Below are 22838 nucleotides of genomic sequence, written 5' to 3' on the forward strand. Positions count from 1 at the left end.
AATTTTTTGTTCTGCAAAACCAGGCATAACAAGCTAGTATTATCATATTTTAGTTTTATCATGGAAAAGTAATAACTGTCTGGATAAATTTGAAACAGTTTATTTTGATACATTGCTGTTTTTGATATCTGTAAAACAACAGTACTATATATTTTTTCATCATTTTTCAGTGCTTCAAAAACCTAGGTTGTCCTAAACGTGTGAGTGAAGGATATTTTGTGTTTTTGCAATAATTTTTGTAAACAGTGTATTTGCATTTTTTACCAGATGCTCACCCTCTGGTGTTTAAAAACAAAGGTATTTTGTCTGGTTGTTTCAATCGTTCTTGTGTATTGTCAGGAGTAAAGATGAATAGCAATGGAATTCAAAATTGAAATTCAAAAATCACATGGGATCCCGATATAAGTTTTAATCCATTTCCATGTGAAAACTGATGATTATTCCGAAATCAGAGTTCGGAGAAACTCATAAGTGCAATCGAAGAGAGGGGATTCAACTGTTAAGAATTGACAAAAAAGGTTCTGAATTGTCTAGCTTTACATGAACAAATTATGTTGTCGATTCTACAAGATTTTTCCTTCAAGTTTAAAATGCTAGTAATTTTTGCGAGACAATGTGTGCATTTACATGCATTTGATATTTTATTTGTGATTAAACGAAATAAAATTAGAATTGTATTAATAAATCTAATTTTCTTTATTTTGATCTTTAAAGTCACACCTTGTCCTGTATGCAATATTGTCTTATATGCAAGTAAATACAGTAAATATTATTCTGTGTCTATTGGACTTAGACAATGTATTGCTTTCATTATTAAGTTGCTGTTGATGGGTGTCTGGATAAATATGAAATAGATCTTAATATTGTGAGACCCATATTAGGCCGGTCCAATGTTAAATTTTAATTATTTCGAAGCCCTCTCGGGAGATAACGATCGAGATCCGCGATAACGATCAAGTTTCGAAGGATGTACAATCTTCCGCCGTCAAACTCACTTCCCTCCTTCTCAGGATCCGACCTGAGTCACGGAATTCAAGTCATCATCCTCCCTCGCGATTGGTGATCGTGGCGGAAGGGACTTAGAGTATAAATAGGGGGGAGATCTCTAAGAACGGGGTAGCTGACGTCCGAAGAAGACGAACTGCCCGGCGACACCGTATCCGACTCGAAAGCCAAGTCGAGACGCCGAAGCCTCCGCCGACAAGCCAATCCTGCTGCCCACCTGTCGCTCCGCCAGGAAAACGCCCGAGTCGACGAACATCCTCGATCAAAAACAATCACTGAGAGGTATGAATCCCCTAACAATTGTGAGCTCTCTCTCTCCCACGATTAGGGATGGGATGCGTAGCGTTTCTGTAGTAGTTCCTATGTTCCAATAAACCATTATCTGTGTTGTCCTGTTATACAGATATTGCCTTTCTTTATCGACGACCCCACACACACTCCTCCACTCGACCTGACAAGTAACTGACCGATCCTGACAAGTCGGGATATCGCGCAAAATTAGCCATCCTTGACAGTGGGGCGGGTCTTGCTGACCTATTCGCCGAGAAAAAGGAGGTCCGACTTCCGTCTTACCTCCCGGCGTTTCCCACAATATCATGGTTTGTGTTATGTTCTATTCTGAATGCTAAAATTAGACACTCATCTAATTAACTTTATTTATGTTGAATATACACTGAATGATCACTACATTAGGAACACCTGCCTAATAATGGGTTGGTCCATCTTTCTTGGTGATTATAGCTTGCAAATCCCAGGCATGGACTTTACCAGATGCTCTTAACTCAATCCATGCCTACTTGAGCAGTTTTGTCAGTTGGTGCACATTTCATGGAGAAGTTGGTGATAACCTCACCACATGTTCCAGCATAACTTATTTCAAAGATGCTTAATAATCTGGTGTGCTTGAAGACCAAGGTAGGATGTAGACTTTATTGTCATGTTCCTACAACCATTCCCAAGTGATCCTTGCCTGATGGCACAGTGCATTATCACCTTGAAACATGGCATTGTTGTAAGGAAACATAGCCTGGAGAGATGAGATGATACTTGGGATGATGACCAAGTGTTCTCTTTGGCAAGGCCTAGGACCAAGGCCCTAGGCCTTGCCAAGAGAATGCTTCCCAGAACATGATACAGCTATCACCAGCTTGTGCAACAAAGGATGAAGCTTTGTATTGTTTATGTCAGGTTTAAACTGAGCCTTCAGCATGATTTAGCATGAAATGGGTCTTGTCACTCCAGACCACCTTCTTCCTCATGTCCAAGTCCAATGACATTTTTTCTTGCCAATGCAAGGTGTTGTTTGTAATGAAGCATGGTCAACAGAGGCACTTGTGTAGGTCAATGGTTATTGAACCCCAGTCAACACAAGATACATTGCACGGTCATTGTCAAAACATGTCTGTCTTGTCCACTGTTGTACTGGTGGGTAAACTGTTCCACTGTGGTATGTCCTTGTTCAGATAGCAGTCTTAAATGCAATACTTACCCCTAGGATCAGTCACATATTGCTGACAACTGTACAATCTTGTAGATCAGGCATGTCAAAGATACGGCTTGCGAGACAATTAGTTGTGGCCTGTGACATCAATTCAATAATGCTATTTGTTTATGTTTTTATTATTTTGATACCAAAGAAAATGTGATATTTTGTACTTAAAAAAATAATACGTAATAAACAAAATTGTCAAACTCAATTATTGTTTTTGTTTTTATTTATTCATATTACTTAGAGATGTTTGTTTTATTTGATTTATTTTTGTGCTTAATTTCTTGATTACATTATGTTTTCTCTATTTGATCTTTTGAATGTCAAATTAAAGTATGTTCTTGGCAAGATCATTTATTGCATAATTTTCACTATTTTGCATATAAAATGCGTGTTTTCGACATATTAGTAAATTACCGTTTATGCTTGTATTTTGAGTATTGCCATCCTTATTTCCAAATTATTTTACAGACCTGCTTCAGGCCTGTAAATTGGCCAAAAATGTTTGTTGTGTGATTAAAGTTATTGCTGGAAAACTAGAAATGGTGTCTTTTTATTTTATTGTGAAATCTCGGGTTATTAAAAAGGAATTTTTTGAGTCTGCTACTTTTTGGAACAATTTTGGCTACAAAAGCTAAACATATCTGGCCCACTGTCATACTCAAGACAAAACATTGGCACTTAAGCAGTTTGAGTTTGACACCTCTGTTGTAGATCTTTGTGTGTTATCCATTTACTTGTGGTACACCTTAGACACTGTGGTATAAGAACAACCAACAAGTGCAGCAATTTCACAAATACTGGCACCCTCCCTCCAGACCCCAACAATCTGATTATGCTGAAAGTCACTCAAGTCACCCTGTTTACTCATAACTGCAACTGTTACCTTCTATTATGCAAATGACAGATCAACACATCACAACTGCAGTGAATGGGATGAAGCAAGATCATTCTTTTACTTTTACTGAGATTCTGCTGGCTTGATGTTCTTTATTCAATGATTGTTCAGTGTATAATGTATGTGAATATAATAACTATAATATGGAATGAGTTTTATTAAGTTTATATATGTATTTCATTTACATGTCTATTTAATTTAATTTAGGGCATTGCAGATAGATTGGTTACCTCCTTCTTATGGATATTATAATCTTGTCTTTCTCCTGTTAATAATCTGGTCTATTCATTATAGAGATTCTGAGGAACCTGTTTTCATGGTAAAAATTTTCACAATTTTTTATAAAATGTTGATAATGGTGGTAATTACGAATATTTTTTTTATAAAAGGCTCTTGTAGTTGATGTTGCTGCTATTATTTTGGATATGATATCAATTTCCATCTATTTTAACCATGGTAAGTTTATTTTAAATCATGATGATAATTTTAGTTTTTAAATTATTTATCAAAGAAAGTGAAAAGTTAATCAGTTAATATTAATATGGAAAACTTCAAATTTTTGATGTTTTTTAATATTAATTGGATTTAATATAGTTAAACAAATTTCTTATTTGATACGAGGGCTGTTTCTTTTTCAACCTCCAATGGTCCATTAAACAAAGACAAATGTAAATAACAAAATGGATTTATTACCAAAAGTTAGATACAAACATGGTTACTTTTCAACATAATCACCGTGAAGATTGAGACATTTGTCTATCTGTGGATGAGCTTTTCCATCCTCTCTTCATAGGATGTTGCCACCAATGACTTGAGATGGGCACTAATGTTGTTTTGAAGATTGTCAAAGAAGATTAGTCTCAAACTTATGCTCTCCTAGCCACTTTTTCAGTTCAGGAAAGGAGTGGAAATCGCTCAGTGCTAAATTGGGGTTATATGCTGTGTGTTTAAAGGTGGTGAAGACATCCACCCAACTTTTTAATGTGTGAAGATTTCCACTTCTTTCCTGAACTGAAAATGTGGTTAGGAGGGCAGAGGTTTGAGACTAATGACGATCTTCAAAACACTGTTGTTAAGGTCATCTCAAGTCACTGGCAGCAACATCCTATGAAGAGGGGATTTCAAAGCTTGTCCACAAACAGACAAATGTCTCAATCTTCACGACAATTATGTCGAAAAGTAACAATGTTTGTACCTAACTTCTGGTAATAAATTCATTTTGTTATTTACATTTGTCTTTGTTTTATGGATCATTGGAGGTTGAAAAAGAAACTGCTGTTGTATATTAAACCAAGTAGACAGACTATGTGTAGTTTCTTCAAGGCTAAATCTAATTAAATTACTATGAAATTTTGTAATAAAAATAAGTGATTTGCCATCTCATGAATCTTTGATAGTTGGCATCATTTCTTATGACGCTAACCATCTTTAATATAAATAATAATGTTTTATTTAACAAGTATAATTCAAACTACGATGTGCATTTAAATAAAATATTCTTTAAGAATATATGAAATATTTTTCGTATAGATGATTTTTTCAGTTAACATTAATACAAATTATTTTATAAAATATTTTATCTCACACTTTGATGATCTGAATAACTGCTTGTTGTTATAATTATCATAATATTTATTCTTTATATGAAAAAAGAAGCTTCAAATTGAAAAGGAATCAAATTTTTTAATTTTTTTTTAGACTGTCATAAACTTTATTTTATCTTCAGAAGGCTACAAGGTAAAAAAGACTGTTCTCTAAAACTTAAAATTTTTATTTATTTATTATTTAATTATAACTGAAAATAAAAGACTATTACATTCAAACAAATTTCAAACAAGAACAGTTATTTGATTATTTTTATTTAAAAATTTAAATAGAATCTGACAATTGTATGTACATGTAAATTAAAGTCTCATGCTTCTCTTTAGAAATTTTGGAATTTCAACATTTTAGCACAAGCATTCTCAACACATTGATAAAGAATACATACATTAACAAATAGGTAGCTAATATTATTGAATGAAACATTTGAATTGAAATATTAAAATAGACAATTAAATATAATGAATATTTTTGTAATTATTATGGTCATGATATTGAAATTGAGATTACATCTTATGTCAATAATATTTTTGCAAACATATTTCTGTTAAGTTGGTAACATTAATGTCTAAATAAACCTTGATTTCTACATATCTAGCATCGTTTACAATTTTAAAAACTGATAAAATAAAGTAAAAATGTAGTATGGAAGTCATGCCAACAAACTTACTTGAGAGAAAAAAAGAATAAATCAACAGAAAATGGCATTAAAGGGCTTTTTAATACCTTTGCTAGCACTTTTGATATTCATATAAATATTATCATTAGACAACTGAAATAGAATGCTTTTTCAGAACAAAACTTTTGAAGTACAGATTTGGAACAACGTAAATGGAATAGAATACAAAATTTTAATGTAAAATTTTTTAAAATCATGTAGTATTTACACTCGTGCATAGATACTACTGATTTATAAACTGATATTTGATTTTAGCACTTTACATTGATTACTCTAACAGACCTGTAATAGCAGAATATATCCTAGGTTGCAGGTTGCAGGTTACAATGATTCTACCTTTTTCTGTCCCTAGCTTTTTTCTCCAGCACATTTCCAATATTTTGATTATTGACTCTTTCCATCTAGCTGATCCACCTGCGAAGTTTTATTCTAACACATCTGAGAAATAAGGCTTAATATTACATCCATGTGTTTCTTGTGCTCAACTCTACTTATGCTACAAATTGTATTTTTCAATTGCTTATTGAGTAGTTTTTGGACTGTGTTCTTATTATTTTGTTCATATTTTGTTTATATAGATCAAGTCTGTATATTGTGACTTTTATGTACTGTATGTTTGAGCTAATTTTTAGGCTGCAATTTGAAAAAATGGTAGACTTATAAATTTCCACTGTCATCCATCTGTCTGTCTTTCCTTAATCTTGAGAACGGAGTTAGATATATGAAAACATTAGGGATAGGAAGTTCTGATTAACTATATATGAACTTCTAATGCAAATTGCAAGACTACTTATTTTTAATTCAAAACTTTTCCCCTGAAAGCAGTTAATAGATGACCAGTGTGACTCTGTCGTTAAAGGAAAAGTATGATGTACTGTACAGGGACAAGACAAGTAGATGTGGTCATTTACTCTTTCTGTAGGTCCATTTTCCAAGATGAATCTTGACAGACTCTGGTTGTCATTTGTTTTGCTTTATCTGGATGATTTTATAGCCAGTTTGCTTGAAATATTTTTATATTTTATATTAAAATTACAAAAATTGTAAATATTTCTTGTAAAAGTGCTTCATCACATATAATTTTAAAACTAGGACAATGCACAACTTTGTCATATCATGATAGAATTGAGGCTGATCCTAAAAGAGAGAAACAATCCTTGCATTTGTTAGACACAGAAAAGGCAATCTTTGTATCTGATGGTCATGGACAGGCAAACTTTGAACTTGCCATTATGAAAGAGGCATCTTTGCACTTGCTGATCATGGAGAGGCTATCCTCATTTCCTGTTGGCCAAGGGAGAGGCTATTCTTGTCGCTTACTGGTCACAGGAGACGCGATCCTCATATCCTGCAGGTTGTGGGAGAGGTGGTTCTTGTACTGGCCAGCACACAGAGATAATCCTTGCCCTTACCGACATGGAGAGACAATCCAAGAACACAGCAATTGATGGCAATGTGTATAAAACCACTGAATACTGGTAGTTGGTTGTGACTTTGCACCTGGCTACAGGTTGACTACATGGAGTTTTCCAGGTTTTATTCACATTAGTAACACCTAAACAGGGGTCTAGTTTTCCATAAAAGACCTCCTGAGTGGTATTCCCCTTCGGCAAATTGTCCATGTGTTGCGTTGCCTTATATGAATAAAACTGAAACTAAAAGCAATCAATGCCAATTTCTTTGTTCTTGTGCAATGCTGATTTTTAATTTGATCCCTAAATTCTATTAGCTGTGCTCAAGGAACACGGACATTGTCACTTGATCCCACTATATCGATAACAAAATCATGGACCCCTGTTTTCTACATTTACATTTATTTCATTTCTAGATTCTTCATTGTAATCAATAGAAAATGGCAAAGTTTCATCAAAATTGATCTTTCAAATTTTGAGAATGAACTCAATTCTATTAGCCACATAGAAGACATGTTAATGACCTTGGAGCATTGTGTGACTTTGTTATATATGCTCATAAAACAACCTTATATCTGAAAAACAAAGTTATGGATCCTCATTTTTTATTATATTTTTGGATTCCTCATTGCAATTAATGGAAAATGGGAAAGTTTAATCAAAATCTATCAAACAATTTTAAGAATGAACATAATTCTGTGAGCCACATAGAAGAGGCTTCACTATTGCTCTGCCTCAATAAATATTTTAAAGAATTATAAAAATGTTCATAATTGATGAAATAGTTCTTTGAAATATTTATTTTAAAATAAAATGTGATGAAGCCCTTTTACAAAAATGTTTTACAGTTTTTGTAATTTTAATATTAAATAATATGTAAATTAAAGGGCAGTATCAACAGAAGAATGCAGAGAGGATAAAACTCCAACTCTAGCAATAACCTACAACTAAGGTCTGTTGTGAGGTGTGTGCGCTTCGTCATTTGTGGAACTATTTCATTAATTATGGATGTTTTTATAGTTATTTAAAATATTTATTTTAAAATGTATATATTTCTTTCGAGATGATTTCTAGATAGGTGTTGTAAGATTAATAAGAGGTCTTCAGCAAAAAATAACATATTTATATACCTTTTAGATATCTAAGAGTGCTTTTTAAGATGACAGTGCAAAGGTTAAGGAAAATTACTTCTTCCTTGCAGATGACATCTCTATTTAATGAAAGTGAAAGAGATTGGATGAAGAGGGTGATATGGATACTGCCTTTAGTGTAGAGGTTTTAATCAGCTTGACTTGACAGATATATAAAAACATTATCTATGCTTAGTGCCATTAAAATATATTTTTTTTGTAATGGACTAAGCACTTTCAGATGTTTCTTTCTGTTGTCAGGACTGGATTTCTGACAGTGTTGTGCTAATTGACTATTTAAATACACAGCTGGACTGCCATTTTAATTGTTATTTAAGTTCAATGACAAGTTATTTGTGGTATCTGTCTATTTAAATAGTTGACTCTTCCATTGAACTAATCAATCAATTTAATGGATGTCTAGCGTTCGATTACTTTTATTCAAATAAAAAGTAGCTGAATAAATTTCAATTAGTTTGTATGAAATAATAGCAAGTATTTATTTATTTTTTCTTCTGACCTATTTAATTAGCTATTTATTCATTTAAGTTAAAACAACATTTTTACTTGTTAAATAAAAAATGAATAAAAGTATTTATCTTTTTAATCAATTAAACAGGAAATTCTATTTTTTTTAATGCAGATGCTCTCAAGTTTGTTGATCTATTGATGAGCTTTACAATGCTGTTTTGCTATATTGTCATTGATCATGTAAATTTTTTGCAATTATAGCCTATCATCGTAAAGCAATTTCCATGCCATTGACAAAGAATCAGCTTCTCTATGATTAATACATTTTGTTCTTACTTGTGCTTTATATATCTCAAGTAAAAACAAAATGTATTAATCATAGAGAAGCTGATTCTTTGTCAATGGCATGGAAATCACTTTACAATGATAGGCTATAATTGCAAAAAATTTTTATGATGCATGTCCATATTTTGTTCATATATTTATATTGATCATGTAAAAACTACTGTATATATATCTTTATTTCTCTTACCATACAAAACTTTTCAAAGGTTTTATGCATTTAAAACTTGTCTTGTCTGTTGGGTTCATCTGAAGATTTCAGCCATCTAGGTTATTTTCTCCGAAGTGCTGATGCCTGGCGGTTAAATAAAGCAGCCTATTTGTCTTATATACACTTTCAAGGCTGCAATGTGTTGGTTTGCCGGTATATCGGCTGTCGGCCAGTAGATTGGGATTAAAGTAAGAGTGAGGTTGGGATTGATGGATAAGTTCTTGCCAAGGGTATATGTCTGGGTCCTTTGTAGCTTGGGCAATGGAGCCAATAGTGATGGGGTGTTTCTTCTGCTCTGCAATTAGAACACAGTGGCGAGTTGCAAAGGCGGCAGGAGTATTGGAAGGCCTTCAGTGGGGCCGTGTCCATGCGGAGGCAGGCCAGTAGCATTTCCATATGACGGGAGGAAACATGTTGGTATGGCCAATTGGCGAAGAGGTGGAGGTGGCTTTTTAAACTTATAAATTAGAGTTTTAAATGTGTTTGTTTTTTTTTTCTTTTGGTCTTATATCCAATGTAGTTGTGAAGTCCATTGCTGTTTTTATTTAAACAATGAATTATACTGTACATTATTATTGATACATGTGTACTTTTATGTAGAGATCTTTATTGTTTAAATTTTTGTGTGTAGAGTTATAAGTTTCGATAATTTTGTATGATGAATGGTCAGTAAGAAAAAAACTTTTTTTTGTTACTATTTAATAATAACAAAGTAAAGTCATAATCAATTTCAAATAAATGCAATGTGTTACATTACTTTACATTTCAAAATAGCTATGACTTCAAATAAATAGTCAGTTATTTTGATTGTATCTTTTTTGATTCATAATATGACCCCTTATTACTAAACTGTCTTTGAACTGCTGAAGATGGTAAGGTAGTGTTGAAACCAGGGCTGTGGAGTTGGTAGATTTTTACACGATTCCGACTCCGACTCTGACCATGGGCGGACTTGTTAACAAAGTAGGCACGAAAATTCTGATGTCATCACGTGACCTCAGAATATTAGCATCAATAAATATAGTTCTAATAAAGATGGAACGTAGAAACTTTTTTATTCCAAAGCTAAAATATGCCTCTAAGTAATGAGTCAATGCGATAATTTTTACTTTTCTGTTGTTATATATAACAGAGGAAAAGTGTAGCGATTGTTCAAAAAATGATCCCACCCCAAATTTTTGCATTTTTGGACTCAGGGCACTCGAAATGTCGAGATATGCAAAAGATTGGGTTTTTTTTCTGTATGTATGAATCTTAGACTGTATGGGAAGCACGATTTTGAATCAGAGTCAGATGGTTTAACACAGAAGTTATTAAGCTTGAAAATGGTTGAACTAAATCGGTTGGTACACATTCTAACATCCGTGTGTACAGAAAAAAACCCCGAATACTTTTGCACTTCTTTACATTTCGAGGGTTCCTGAGTCCAAAAGCGTAAAAATCTGAGAAAATCATTTTTTGACTGATTGTCATTCTTTTCCTTTGCTATAGACCTATATTGTATAACAGCCGGAAAAGTAATAATGACGACGATTCTGATTATTTTTAAAAAAATACAAAATAAAACGATTTAAAAAAATTAATTAAACATTAAAATTTGACACATCTACTGAATATATAAGTTCAGTTGATAATGGCATTGGTATTTGGTAAGCATGTATGAATAAAAATAGTAAATACATTCTTATACAAACAAATTAGTTTAATAAAAATGTTGTACAGTACATAATATTCGAGTATATTGGGTAATATATAAGTATACAGATACATCAAACTAAGTCAAGAATGAGAAATATAACATTTAGACTGGTAAAAAAGAGATTGCTTAATTTGTCATGTTGATTAATTTATTATTTTTCATCTCTGTTATAATCTGAATTACTCCTTACAAAAAAAATCACTTCTATTAAGTCAGCATTCACTGAAGTTCTTAAATCATATTTAATAATTTTAAGAGCAGAAAATAAATGCTCTTCTGAAACTTGGTTTGTGGCAATGCTGTGACAATGTTGTATTTTGGATAATGTCTGAATAGTTCAGTATTGCCGTTTTAACATCCAAACTTGAAGAGTGGTCAATGTGATTTATTTTTTCCAGTGCATAATAAATATCATCTTCAAATTTTGTAAGATTTCCTTTTCTGTCTGTTCTCAGATTAGAAGTTGGGCATAATTTTGAAGATAGAGACGAGTTTTATAAAAAAATAAAAAAAATAAAAACTAGCAGATGAGCCAGATGTTCCTCACGCAAAAAGTAATGATAACGAAGATTAAGATATTTAGATTATAGCCAATTTTACCCGTTTCCACTGGGTGCAAGAATTAGGTCCTCTCTTCCGAGACTAATTAGAGAATTTTAGATGGGTCTAAGAGTATGTTCGATTTTTCACAAAAATGCAAAATACCTCATCTAAAATAGTACGGTAGAAACGGAGTTCTTCAGGGTAATGCTTAACCTTCTCCCTCTTTCCCCATGAGAGGAATTTCGAAAAATCCCTTCTTAGTGTACATTCCTGTGATGTATCCTAACTGTGCACCAAATTTCCACTGTTAACCATTTGAACTCTGAGCTTATCATTATTTATTATTACATTATTACTATTATTATATTATAAGATCGATTATATTATAAAATTGTGAATGCTAATAACGAGTAAAATATTCATTAAGTCCAACCACACTGGAGATATGACACACGACCCCTTCTATGTCTCTACCCTGTCGACCTTTAATAAAGAACCAAAATTTAATAGCATTAATACCCTTTATACACAAGCTATTGTGCCAAATTTTGTTTCTTAAACTTTACTCATTCTGAGATATTGTTTAATAGTTCGGAACAGAATAAAGAAATTAAACAAATTAGACGCCAACATACACTCGTGGACGTGCGAATTTTTCCCTTTATTTGACATTTTTTGGGTTCGAGAGATCTCCAAACGTATAGATTTGCAAAAAACTCGGAGAGTCAAATGTGACACGATTGAAATACTTTTTCGTTTTTTATATACATAACAAGTTGGGAAAGTAAAAAGGAGTCGGAGTCGGGGGATTTTTGATGACTCCGACTCTGGCTAAAATACCAAAACTCCACGACTCCGACTCCACTGCCCTGGTTGAAACAGAAAAAACAATGTCTTAAGTAAGGGAAACTGGTACAAAGCTTTTAGGTCCATTTGTTCATTTAAATAGTATTTGTACTTAGTGATTTGTGCTTGATAATAAAAATGTGATAAAAATTTAATATTTAATTTTACTTCCATTGTATTTACAGGTAATCCCTGTATAACACGGCACTTCTATAGCATGAATTCACTCTAACACTGTTTGAGAATTGGGACCATCCCCGTATAATACAGTACTTTTATAGCACAGATTCACTCTGATACGGTTCGAGAATTGGGTAAAACCCTCGTACAATATGAAATGTAATAAATTTTTACATACTTAAGTACTAATAGTTCACGAAAATAATAATTTTCATGAACTATTAGTACTTAAGTATGTAAATTTTCTTTTTCTGCCTTCTGTTGATACACATGGTCCTTCTCGAAACTTGTTTCAATGTTGTCAGATCTCAACACTTCTGCTTTTGAGGTTGCCAGATGTTTTTTCCTTATTCCATACTTGCTTTATTCTTCATAAGTGCTTAGCACCATATAAAGAAGTTTATAAGGATCTGTTAACTAAAAGCAAGCAATCTAAAATTACATACTTTTTGCAAAAGGTAAAGCATGGATCTGAAGATAATGCAGAAAATGCTCAGAAGATAAGGATAGCTTGCCAAAAAGAAAACCCCTGTGGCCGTCGGCCATGATATTGTATATTTTGTATATTTTATATTGAATTAGTCTTAGATTTTCTTTGTTCCTTTGTCTAACTCTTTCTAGAACTTTCTTTGTCTAACTCTTTCTAGAACTTTCTTTTGTCTAACTCTTCCTAGAACTCTCTTTGTCTAACTCTTTGCCCTTGGGGGAGGATTATCTTTCCCTCAATAGTAAGAACAAAAGAGGGAGTGAGGCCCTGAAGCAAAACAGACAGAAAGAGTGCCAGTCTGGGTTGGAATCCCGAAGAGGTAGGAGCTGAAAAGGAGTGCTCCAGAAAGGGAGAAGGGTGATCTAAGAGGATAAAGTGCAGAGAGAGATCATCGAGGAAAGACGACTCAGTCTGAAAGAAAAAGATTATAGACGAAAGATCTATAAGGAAAAGGGCTACAAACGTAACAAAAGAGAGAGATCCGAAGTTGTTCCCCACCAAAAGACACATCGCAAAGAAACCCGGGTATTTCTACTACTTTTCTTATCTTTCCTTATTTCTTCTATTCTTCCAATTTCTTTTAGTTTTAAGTTAGTATAAGTTAGTGTAAGTGAATACGGTCCTCGTCAGATTGTCGCGTGTGTGCAAGATAACTGTTTTTTGAGGACAAACTTTTAATTCCTGTATATATAAAATTCTAGAAGTTGTAAAGTTGGGATCCTATGTAAAGAACCTGTTCAGAGAGAATAAAACTACTTTGTATTAAGTTTTATTTTGTACCATTTCGCTCGCGGGATCGTGTACCTCTTGTTACGAACACCACAAATGGCGTCCGCGACAGGATCCCAACTGTAACACGAAGACATTTTGTCGTATATCTTTCTCCTTGTAATATCCCATTGTAATTTTAGTCTATCTTATTTGTATATATACGTATTGTAATGGCCACGAACAACCAAGTGGGGAGCTCGAATTCTGGTGAAGGTTTCGATCCGAGCCCACCGTTAGTCGTTACAGGATTCTTGGGCATGATCCCTATGTTCTCTGGAACGCAGGGTGATACGGTCAACATTAAGCAGTTTTTCCAGACAATAGAAAATATAGCTAAGTTGGCCGGATGGAATGACGAGGTCAAGGTAGCGGTACTGCAGTCGCGGTTAAAAGGTGAACCATTGGCCACATTCTTATGTTTGGTAGAGCAATACCCTGGAAAATACAAGGAGATAAAATGTGATTTAATAAAATGTTTTGGGAAGAGAGAGGCTGCAGAAAAGGACTTCATAGATAAGTTGTTAAGTTTGAAGCAAGGGCATAGCGAGTCCGTAACGGACTTCACGATCCGTACAAAGACGTTACTGGCACGGGCTACCAGGGAAAATAATAAAATAAGCGTACTGTGTGATGATATAATCTTGGAGCGATTTATAAAGGGATTGAGGGGGAACCTTAAGGCCAACGTACTAAGGAGAGCGCCAAAAACTCTGGAAGAAGCTTTCGAGGTAGCGGAAGGAGAGGAAAAAATAGAAATAGTGTGTGGTGGCAGGTTCGAACAAAGAGGGGTAAATGTGAACATTGGGGAACAATCTGCCGTGGGTGCCGAAAGATGGGAAGATCCAAGAATTCAGGATAATAAAAATGAGGAAAAAATTAAAGGGTTGGAAAAGAAAATCGAATCATTAGTAGAAGCAGTGAATAAGATATTGGATAAAGGGAATCAGGATAGGAGGGTGAATGATAAAAGATGTTACGTATGTGGTGATGCTAGCCATTTTGCCCGTAACTGTCCAAAACGTAAAAGGGAATCGGTTAACCTGATAAAGGAGTGCCATACAGGCCGGCATAGCGCTCCTTGTGTAAGAATTAAGCTGGCCGACAAAGCTTTTAAGTCACGAAAAGGTCTTCCACTAATTAATGGTGAAGTTGAGGGTATTAGACTGTGCTTTCTTATAGATACGGGAGCCGAAAGGTCAGTCTTGAGTTCCACGGTAATGAAACGTATCTCCAGACAAGACATAGCTAGGGCAACTATTGAGGGTGAATTTTTAGGGATAAGAGGCATAAATGGCGAAGTAACAGAATGTGAGAGAGTTTTGTACACCGAGGTGGGATATAGGGATAAGGCATCCAAGATAACCGTAGCATGCATGCAGCTTCCTGGACACACAGAATACGACGGTATCTTGGGAATGGATATACTCGGGAGAATGTATGAAATAATCAGTAGTGTGAGAAGGGCAATGGAGGAAAGTGCAAGCAGTAATGGGGGAAGTAAAGGTGTGTACGATGATTATGCAAATGATACTATAGGTAACATGAGAAACCACAATAAAAGGTTAATGAGGTGGTCAGCGAAGATAGCGGACTGTAATGTTCAAATAAGTCACATAAAAGGGAAGCGCAATAAGGTGGCGGATACTTTATCACGGATGAACGTTAATAGCAATAGGGCCGAGAAGGTGAATAATAATGTAAGAGAGAATAAAGAACTCTGGAGTAAAGTAGTGGAATCACAAGGAGATGGAGAGTTCTTAAGGAAGACGAGGGAAAACTTTAAGGGTCATATCGGAAGGGAAGACATCAGGAAAGTTGCATATGAATTAGGAAGGCAACGTAACCTAAAAAATAGGGGAAGAGAAAACGAGGGTAGGAAGGAAAAATTATGGGAAGAAGGGCAGCGGGTATGGTTACTCCGGAGAGGGAGGAGAAAGAGCACCGGAAAATTTTCTCCAAAGTACTTGGGCCCATATAGAATAGTACGAGTGTTGGGTCCTGTAACTGTTGAACTTGGCAGTAACCGCCAAGATGAGAAATGGGTGGTACACACCGACCGGATCGAACCGTGTTATGCTCCAATATATAAAGAAGGTAGGAGGAGGAACCCTCAGTATGTGAAGAGAAGAGAGTCACCCGTAAGAGATGAGGAAGAATGATGAAGATCCCACTGATTACATACGGACATGGTTACCCAGGAGAAGACCCATACTAAATTCACCCACACAGGATGTGGAAGAGGTCGAGAACGAGGGTGCCGGTGAAAGGTGTACTGAAGATGATAAAGAAAAAACGCCGCAACACCCCTATAATACGCGTAGATGTAAAGTCAACTACCGTAGATTGCACTACGGAGTGTGACTCTTATGAGGGGGGCGTATGTGGCCGTCGGCCATGATATTGTATATTTTGTATATTTTATATTGAATTAGTCTTAGATTTTCTTTGTTCCTTTGTCTAACTCTTTCTAGAACTTTCTTTTGTCTAACTCTTCCTAGAACTCTCTTTGTCTAACTCTTTGCCCTTGGGGGAGGATTATCTTTCCCTCAATAGTAAGAACAAAAGAGGGAGTGAGGCCCTGAAGCAAAACAGACAGAAAGAGTGCCAGTCTGGGTTGGAATCCCGAAGAGGTAGGAGCTGAAAAGGAGTGCTCCAGAAAGGGAGAAGGGTGATCTAAGAGGATAAAGTGCAGAGAGAGATCATCGAGGAAAGACGACTCAGTCTGAAAGAAAAAGATTATAGACGAAAGATCTATAAGGAAAAGGGCTACAAACGTAACAAAAGAGAGAGATCCGAAGTTGTTCCCCACCAAAAGACACATCGCAAAGAAACCCGGGTATTTCTACTACTTTTCTTATCTTTCCTTATTTCTTCTATTCTTCCAATTTCTTTTAGTTTTAAGTTAGTATAAGTTAGTGTAAGTGAATACGGTCCTCGTCAGATTGTCGCGTGTGTGCAAGATAACTGTTTTTTGAGGACAAACTTTTAATTCCTGTATATATAAAATTCTAGAAGTTGTAAAGTTGGGATCCTATGTAAAGAACCTGTTCAGAAAGAATAAAACTACTTTGTATTAAGTTTTATTTTGTACCATTTCGCTCGCGGGATCGTGTACCTCTTGTTACGAACACCACACCCCCTCGGTTAATAGTGCTTAGTGATGACGAAGAAAACATTGTTTAATTTATATTAATATGTATCACTTAAGAAAATTTTAATAAAGATATTTACCTTAATTATAAAAATATAATAAGAAGTTTTTTAATTTTTGGAACTTAACCCCCGTTTTCGTACTAGTTCTTTGTTTCATATAACACGAATTTGCATAACACGGTAATTTTTTGGAACGTAACTACCGTGTTATACGGGGGTCACCTGTATATAAAAAAGGTTACCATCAAATGAGGTGTGAAATTGGAGCTAATTAAGTGATGTTATCGCTGTCTTTGTTGAATCTAGATTGCATGATGCAATACTTTGTCATCATCATCAATTTTAATTCATCTGTAATAGGTGTTTTCATTTTGATCACCAATTACACATTTAAGAGAAGCAAACAGTTCATCCATGCTGTCTGTACACACTAGTCAATACACTATTTATAAGTCTCTTTATATGTGGCCACTTTTTTTAATGCACTCATCTAGTCTACTTCGCTCCCCTCAATGTGGATTGCGTCCAGTTAATCTTTATTCAAAATGACAAATTGAATAACATTTTTAAAATATTTTTATTTAAATACTTTTAATGGAATTTTTAACAAATGTGACTTAGATTAAATTAGTTTTATTTAATTAAAAGTATTGTCTCATCTCTCAAATTGATCTAATTATTTCAAATAATATTATTTTGCAAGAATTTGAATACTTTCAATTCAATTAAAAGTATTTGAAGCAGATTTTATTTAGCAGCTATTTTAAATAAAACTAATCTGAATGAACCAAGAGTCAGATGAAACAATTTAAAATAGTTGTGTTTTTAATTGTCAGTTTCAGCAAAATACCTTTAATGGTTATTTAAATAAAACAACTGCTAATTGAATAACACTGATTTCTAAACAGACACAATATACCTAGGCTTTGAATGGCAGATGGCAGTTTTTGAGGTGGTTACACAAAATTGGCAGGTATAGTATAAGAATTTCACAAAAGTAAATAATTCCAAATACTGCAATGTTTATAATTAATTACTAAGTTTGTCAACAAAATAATTAAGGATAATAATTTACTAATCTACCTTATTTACTCACATACAAGACATTCTTGTATATAGGATGAGGTGTGACTTTAAAGATCAAAATAATGAAAATTAGATTTATTAATACAATTCTAATTTTATTTCATTTAATCACAAATAAAATATCAAATGCAAGTAAATGCACACATTGTACTGCAAAAATTACTAGCATTTTAAACTTTAAGAAAAATTTTTGTAAAATTGACAACATAATTTGTTCATGTAAAGCTGGACAATCAGGAACTTTTTTGCCAGTTCTTAATAGTTGAATCCATTCTCTGTCGATTACACTTATGAGTTTCTCTGAATTATGATTTTTGAATAATCATCTGTTCTTGCATGGAAATGGATTAAAACTTATATCGGACTCTCGTGTGATTTTGGAATTTCAATTTGGAATTCAATTCAAAAGCTTTGCTTTTCCTATTGCTATTCATCTTTACTCCTGACAATATACAAGAACAATTGAAATGACCCAGGTAAAATATTTTTGTTTTTAAACACCAGGGGGTGAGCACTGGTAAAAAATGAGAATAACGTGGTTCACAAAAATTATTGCAAAAATGTAAAGAATGCTTCGCTTGCATATATAGGATGATCAAAGTTTTTGAAGCAATGAAAAATGAATAAAAACCTTGTCTTATATGTGAGTAAATACAGTAATTACATTCAGCTTTGACCAGTTATAATGTAAACATATGTCAATATGCATTATGTAATTTTTAATTAAAAAAAAATGTATTATGCAGATTAACTGTACCATTTAGTAAAATGTGTCATTTTCATATTTAAAAAAGTGTACTAAATTTAGTGTTTTCACATAAAACTGTGAAATGTCAGTATAATGAATGCCAGTTTAATGAAATTTTCAGTATAATGAACAAGATATATTTGTTATACTGAAAATTTCATAAATTCTATTACTACATTGATAGATGGTATATGACAGGGGTGGCCAGACTTTTTAGAACTTGAGCCATATATTGAAAACAGAATTTGTTGAAGAGCCGCATATACATATATACATATTTTTCCACAGCTAAAGACAAATTTGGTCAGTTTTTATATAGTAAAATAAACAGTACTAACACAATTTTGAAAAAATTACATTTATTAATTAACTTGCAGGAAAATAAAAAAAAATCACATTGATACATAAAGCTTTAAAAGATTGCACCACTATTAAAAATAATAACAATAAATTGACTGACTAACGCAAAAAAAAAAAAAAAATACAAAACGAAATCATTTAATATTTAGTCTTTACTAGTTGAAGGATGAATTTGTAAATTGGAAACTGAGTTTGGATAATTTGGTGTGTAATTTGTAACGGCACTTCTGAGCAATTCATTTAAATGGGAATTGGTAAGCTGCAAACGAAATTTCAATTTAATAAATTTCATATTAGAATATAAAGATTCAACTTCATACATTGACCCAAATAATGATAACAGTCGACATGCTGCATTTTTTAAATGACCATAATTATAATTATTTTTTCTATTAATGTTTTTACGTATTATGTTATTTAATAAATATTTCATTTATTTTTTAATAAATAATGTATAACGCTACCACATTTTGACTTTTTTATTTCAAACAATATATTATTTATTTTATATTATCCAGGAATCATACATAAAAAATAATAAAAGCAAAATTAAAAAAAATAAAAACAAATTTGGTATAAATTTAAGTATCTTGAAGTGAGCCACAAGTATACTAGAAAAGAGCCACAGTTTGGCCACCGTGGGTATATGAAATACTAATAATTCTGTAGAAAGTTGTTTTAAAAAAATATTGTTATTTTTTCTTATTGTATTATTATATTTACTATATAATGGAATTTTTTTATTTTCACAGCTAACTCTCATACCATGAGATTTGCTATTGTGTATCCTTTACATAAATTTTAATGTTAAAAACTAGCTTACTGACAGAATATGTCAGTAAGTTAATCTTTATATATAATAATGTAAATGCTGAAGTCATCAGTTTTTGTTTTTAAGTTTGCTTTTAATCAATATTTTTATATTAAAAAAAATATACCATTGCCAGTAACTTTAAAAAAAATAAGATTGACTTGATAGTGTATATTAGGGGTCACCAAACTATGGTCCACGAGGTCAGTTTATCCGGCCCGCCACAGCACTGTGCCACAAGTGAGCTAAAATATAATTATTTATATGGAAATACCATAGCTTGTAGAAACTTATGTAAAAAAATTAAAATAAGTGTAAGTAAAAATGTCGAAATTGGTTCAATCTGATTTTTGCATCTGACAGTAATATAATATTTAGGAAAATCAGTGAAATAAAAAAATTGGTGACTTTTTGTGACTTTGGTTATCAGAGTGCTTTTTGTGTATCTGCAATGAAGTTTCTAAGAAAAGCGATTACGAGCTTGCTGCAGTCATCATGTTTGTGTATTGGCAAATAAATACGTTGGTTCTCTTTATTTTTTGTGTATTCAGTATACTGTATTAAACAAAATGGTTATGTGGCCCGCACTCATCATTCTCTCGGTTATCTATCCTGTCGTGAAAAAAGTTTGGTGACCCCTGGTGTATATGACATTATAAATACAGGGTTATTACAAATGAATCATCAGATATTAAAGTCCTGTAATTTCCCAAAGTTTTGAGTTGGGTCATCCATGTTAGACATGAAATGAAAGAAAAAAACTCCAAATCTGAAATATACATGTAATGATTTCCTTCCAACATGCCAGGTGGCAGCATGACATTTATTATCAAAATAATGGCTAAGTAGCAGAAGGCATTTTCAATGATTTTGTATTTTAGTAAGATAGTCTCTACTTAATTTACACACTGAGATATGATGATACCTGAATGCAGAACTTTCATATCTCTGAATTGGGCATTGCAGTAATGATGATTTAGTGCTGTACAAATGCCTCCCAGATAAGGCCTCACATTGTGTGATTTTTCTTATTTTGGGGTATGTAAAGCTCAGGGTTTATGTACTGCCATTACCTATATTTTTGGCTCCAGGACTTCATTACCACTCCAGTTATGATTATCCAGGGAAACAAGCTACAATGGATGGGGCAAACTGGACTACTGCTTTGACATGCAATATGTTACCAATGGAACACATACAGAACATCTGTATTCCTACAACACAAACTTGGACGGTTTCTAGTTCTTTTGATGTATCACTCATTGTTACATTGGAATTATTTTCAGAAATATAGTTGCTTGAAATTCAATGATTCATTTGTAATAACCCTGTATTATATCTAATATTATTTACATGTAAAATATAAGCTCTATACAGGTCTACAAAAATCAAAGTGAATACTTTTAGTGAATGTAGAGTAATGAAAGTGATTTGCATAATTATTTATGAAGCTTGTGATCAATTCTGATTGTTGTTTTGGTCTGCGAACATAAGATTTCATTGTTTCTAGGGCATCTCTGCTTTGGAAAAAAAATAGATAAATAAATTGTGCCTTAGAGTTGAAGAATCAAAATCAGATGAAAAAATTTGTATAATATATTCAATCATTTTCAAATTTGAATTTGGTAACGTTCAAACAAACTGAATAATTATACGAGAGACATTTGAATTGCAGAAAGTCTAGCAAGTGCTTGTATCCAGATCAGTTATCTAGGACAAAATGGAGAATAAGAAAATAAGTGATGAAACAGTTGAGATAATTAGGACTCTTTTAGAACTTGGATGGGCCTTCAGACAAGTTCAGAAGAATTTAAGGATGAAAGGACAATGCATTTCCATTAGACAGATTTCAAACATTAAAATGATAAGCAAAGAGCATCCAGACAAGGATCGAAGCAAAGCAATGGTGATTAAAAATGCATCCTACTAAAGGTGATATTACACACTAAAGACTATGACCAGTAAGGAGAATCCATTGCAATCAGAAATGGGACGAAGATTTGGTATTAGTCAGCAAGTAGCCAATTATAATCTAAAGAAAATGGGCCTTAAACTTGTTAATAAACCTGCATGCCATGAGCTTTCCAATGCATCAACCCAGTAGAGATACTGTAGGTCTTGACCATTCTATCACCTACCGAAATAAAATAGATGGCAAAAGTTTAGAACAACTGATAAAGCTTGGATCTATCTCACTAAATCCTAAGGCAAGAGGAAGGTCTGCTACATTAACTGTGCGACTATGCAGACGCGAATTTAGAGCGAGCAAGAGGTTGCGAGAGATTTGGTTTTCTCAAAGGAAGCCATGCACAAGCAAGAAGCGAGAAATAACACTGGCGAGAGCGAATTTTTGGTTCTCGCACATATCTGACAGGTTTTGATATTTATTACGTCTCACCTCTTCTTGCCACATATTCCCGCTCGCTCATGTCTGCATAGTTACACCCTAACAGGAATCAAAATCACTCTGAAGTATCATCCATCACCATCAACTTCAGCATCTCATCTACAAGGGGTTATGTTTGGGCAGAATTTCAGTGAAGGAAGCAACGAAGTCCATTTTCATAGATCCTGTGGCAAAAGTATCATCAAAATACTATACTGAGAAGATTCTTCATCCTTTCTTCTGAAAGGACTCTGTGCTTTCACATATAGCAAAGGCTACAATTGCATTCTATAGGTAAGTAAAATTGCATTTATCAAATCCTCACAATGGTTGCCAAACAGTCCTGATGATGCTTGGTGCAATTATTTGTTTTAGAGCTACCTGAAGCACTTAAGAATCAAAATGTACACACATTAAATGGATTAAAACATGCCATTTGGGAAGAAATTACAAAAATCCCCCAAGAGATGATAGATCGGGTACTAAAGGCTTGGCTATGTGGAGTGAGAAGTATAAACAGGAAATCCTC

At 33.5% G+C, this 22838-nt stretch overlaps 1 protein-coding gene across 2 annotated transcripts in view; it reads left to right on the top strand.

Moving 5' to 3' along the window:
* LOC136971576 (type-1 angiotensin II receptor-associated protein-like) overlaps positions 1–22838 on the top strand; it is a 42937-nt gene that overhangs the window by 14833 nt on the left and 5266 nt on the right. The window contains exons 3-6 of one of the 2 annotated variants that reach the window (XM_067266042.1): positions 3600–3711; positions 3782–3848; positions 5091–5129; positions 19865–19895. In XM_067266042.1, coding sequence (XP_067122143.1) covers positions 3600–3711; positions 3782–3848; positions 5091–5129; positions 19865–19895 — 249 coding nt within the window. The remainder of the gene's footprint in view (positions 1–3599; positions 3712–3781; positions 3849–5090; positions 5130–19864; positions 19896–22838) is intronic. The other variant, XM_067266043.1, reaches the window with a different exon arrangement.

Source organism: Centruroides vittatus, unplaced genomic scaffold, assembly GCF_030686945.1.
Source record: "Centruroides vittatus isolate TY-2023 unplaced genomic scaffold, ASM3068694v2 contig_2604, whole genome shotgun sequence".
NCBI lineage: Eukaryota > Metazoa > Arthropoda > Arachnida > Scorpiones > Buthidae > Centruroides > Centruroides vittatus.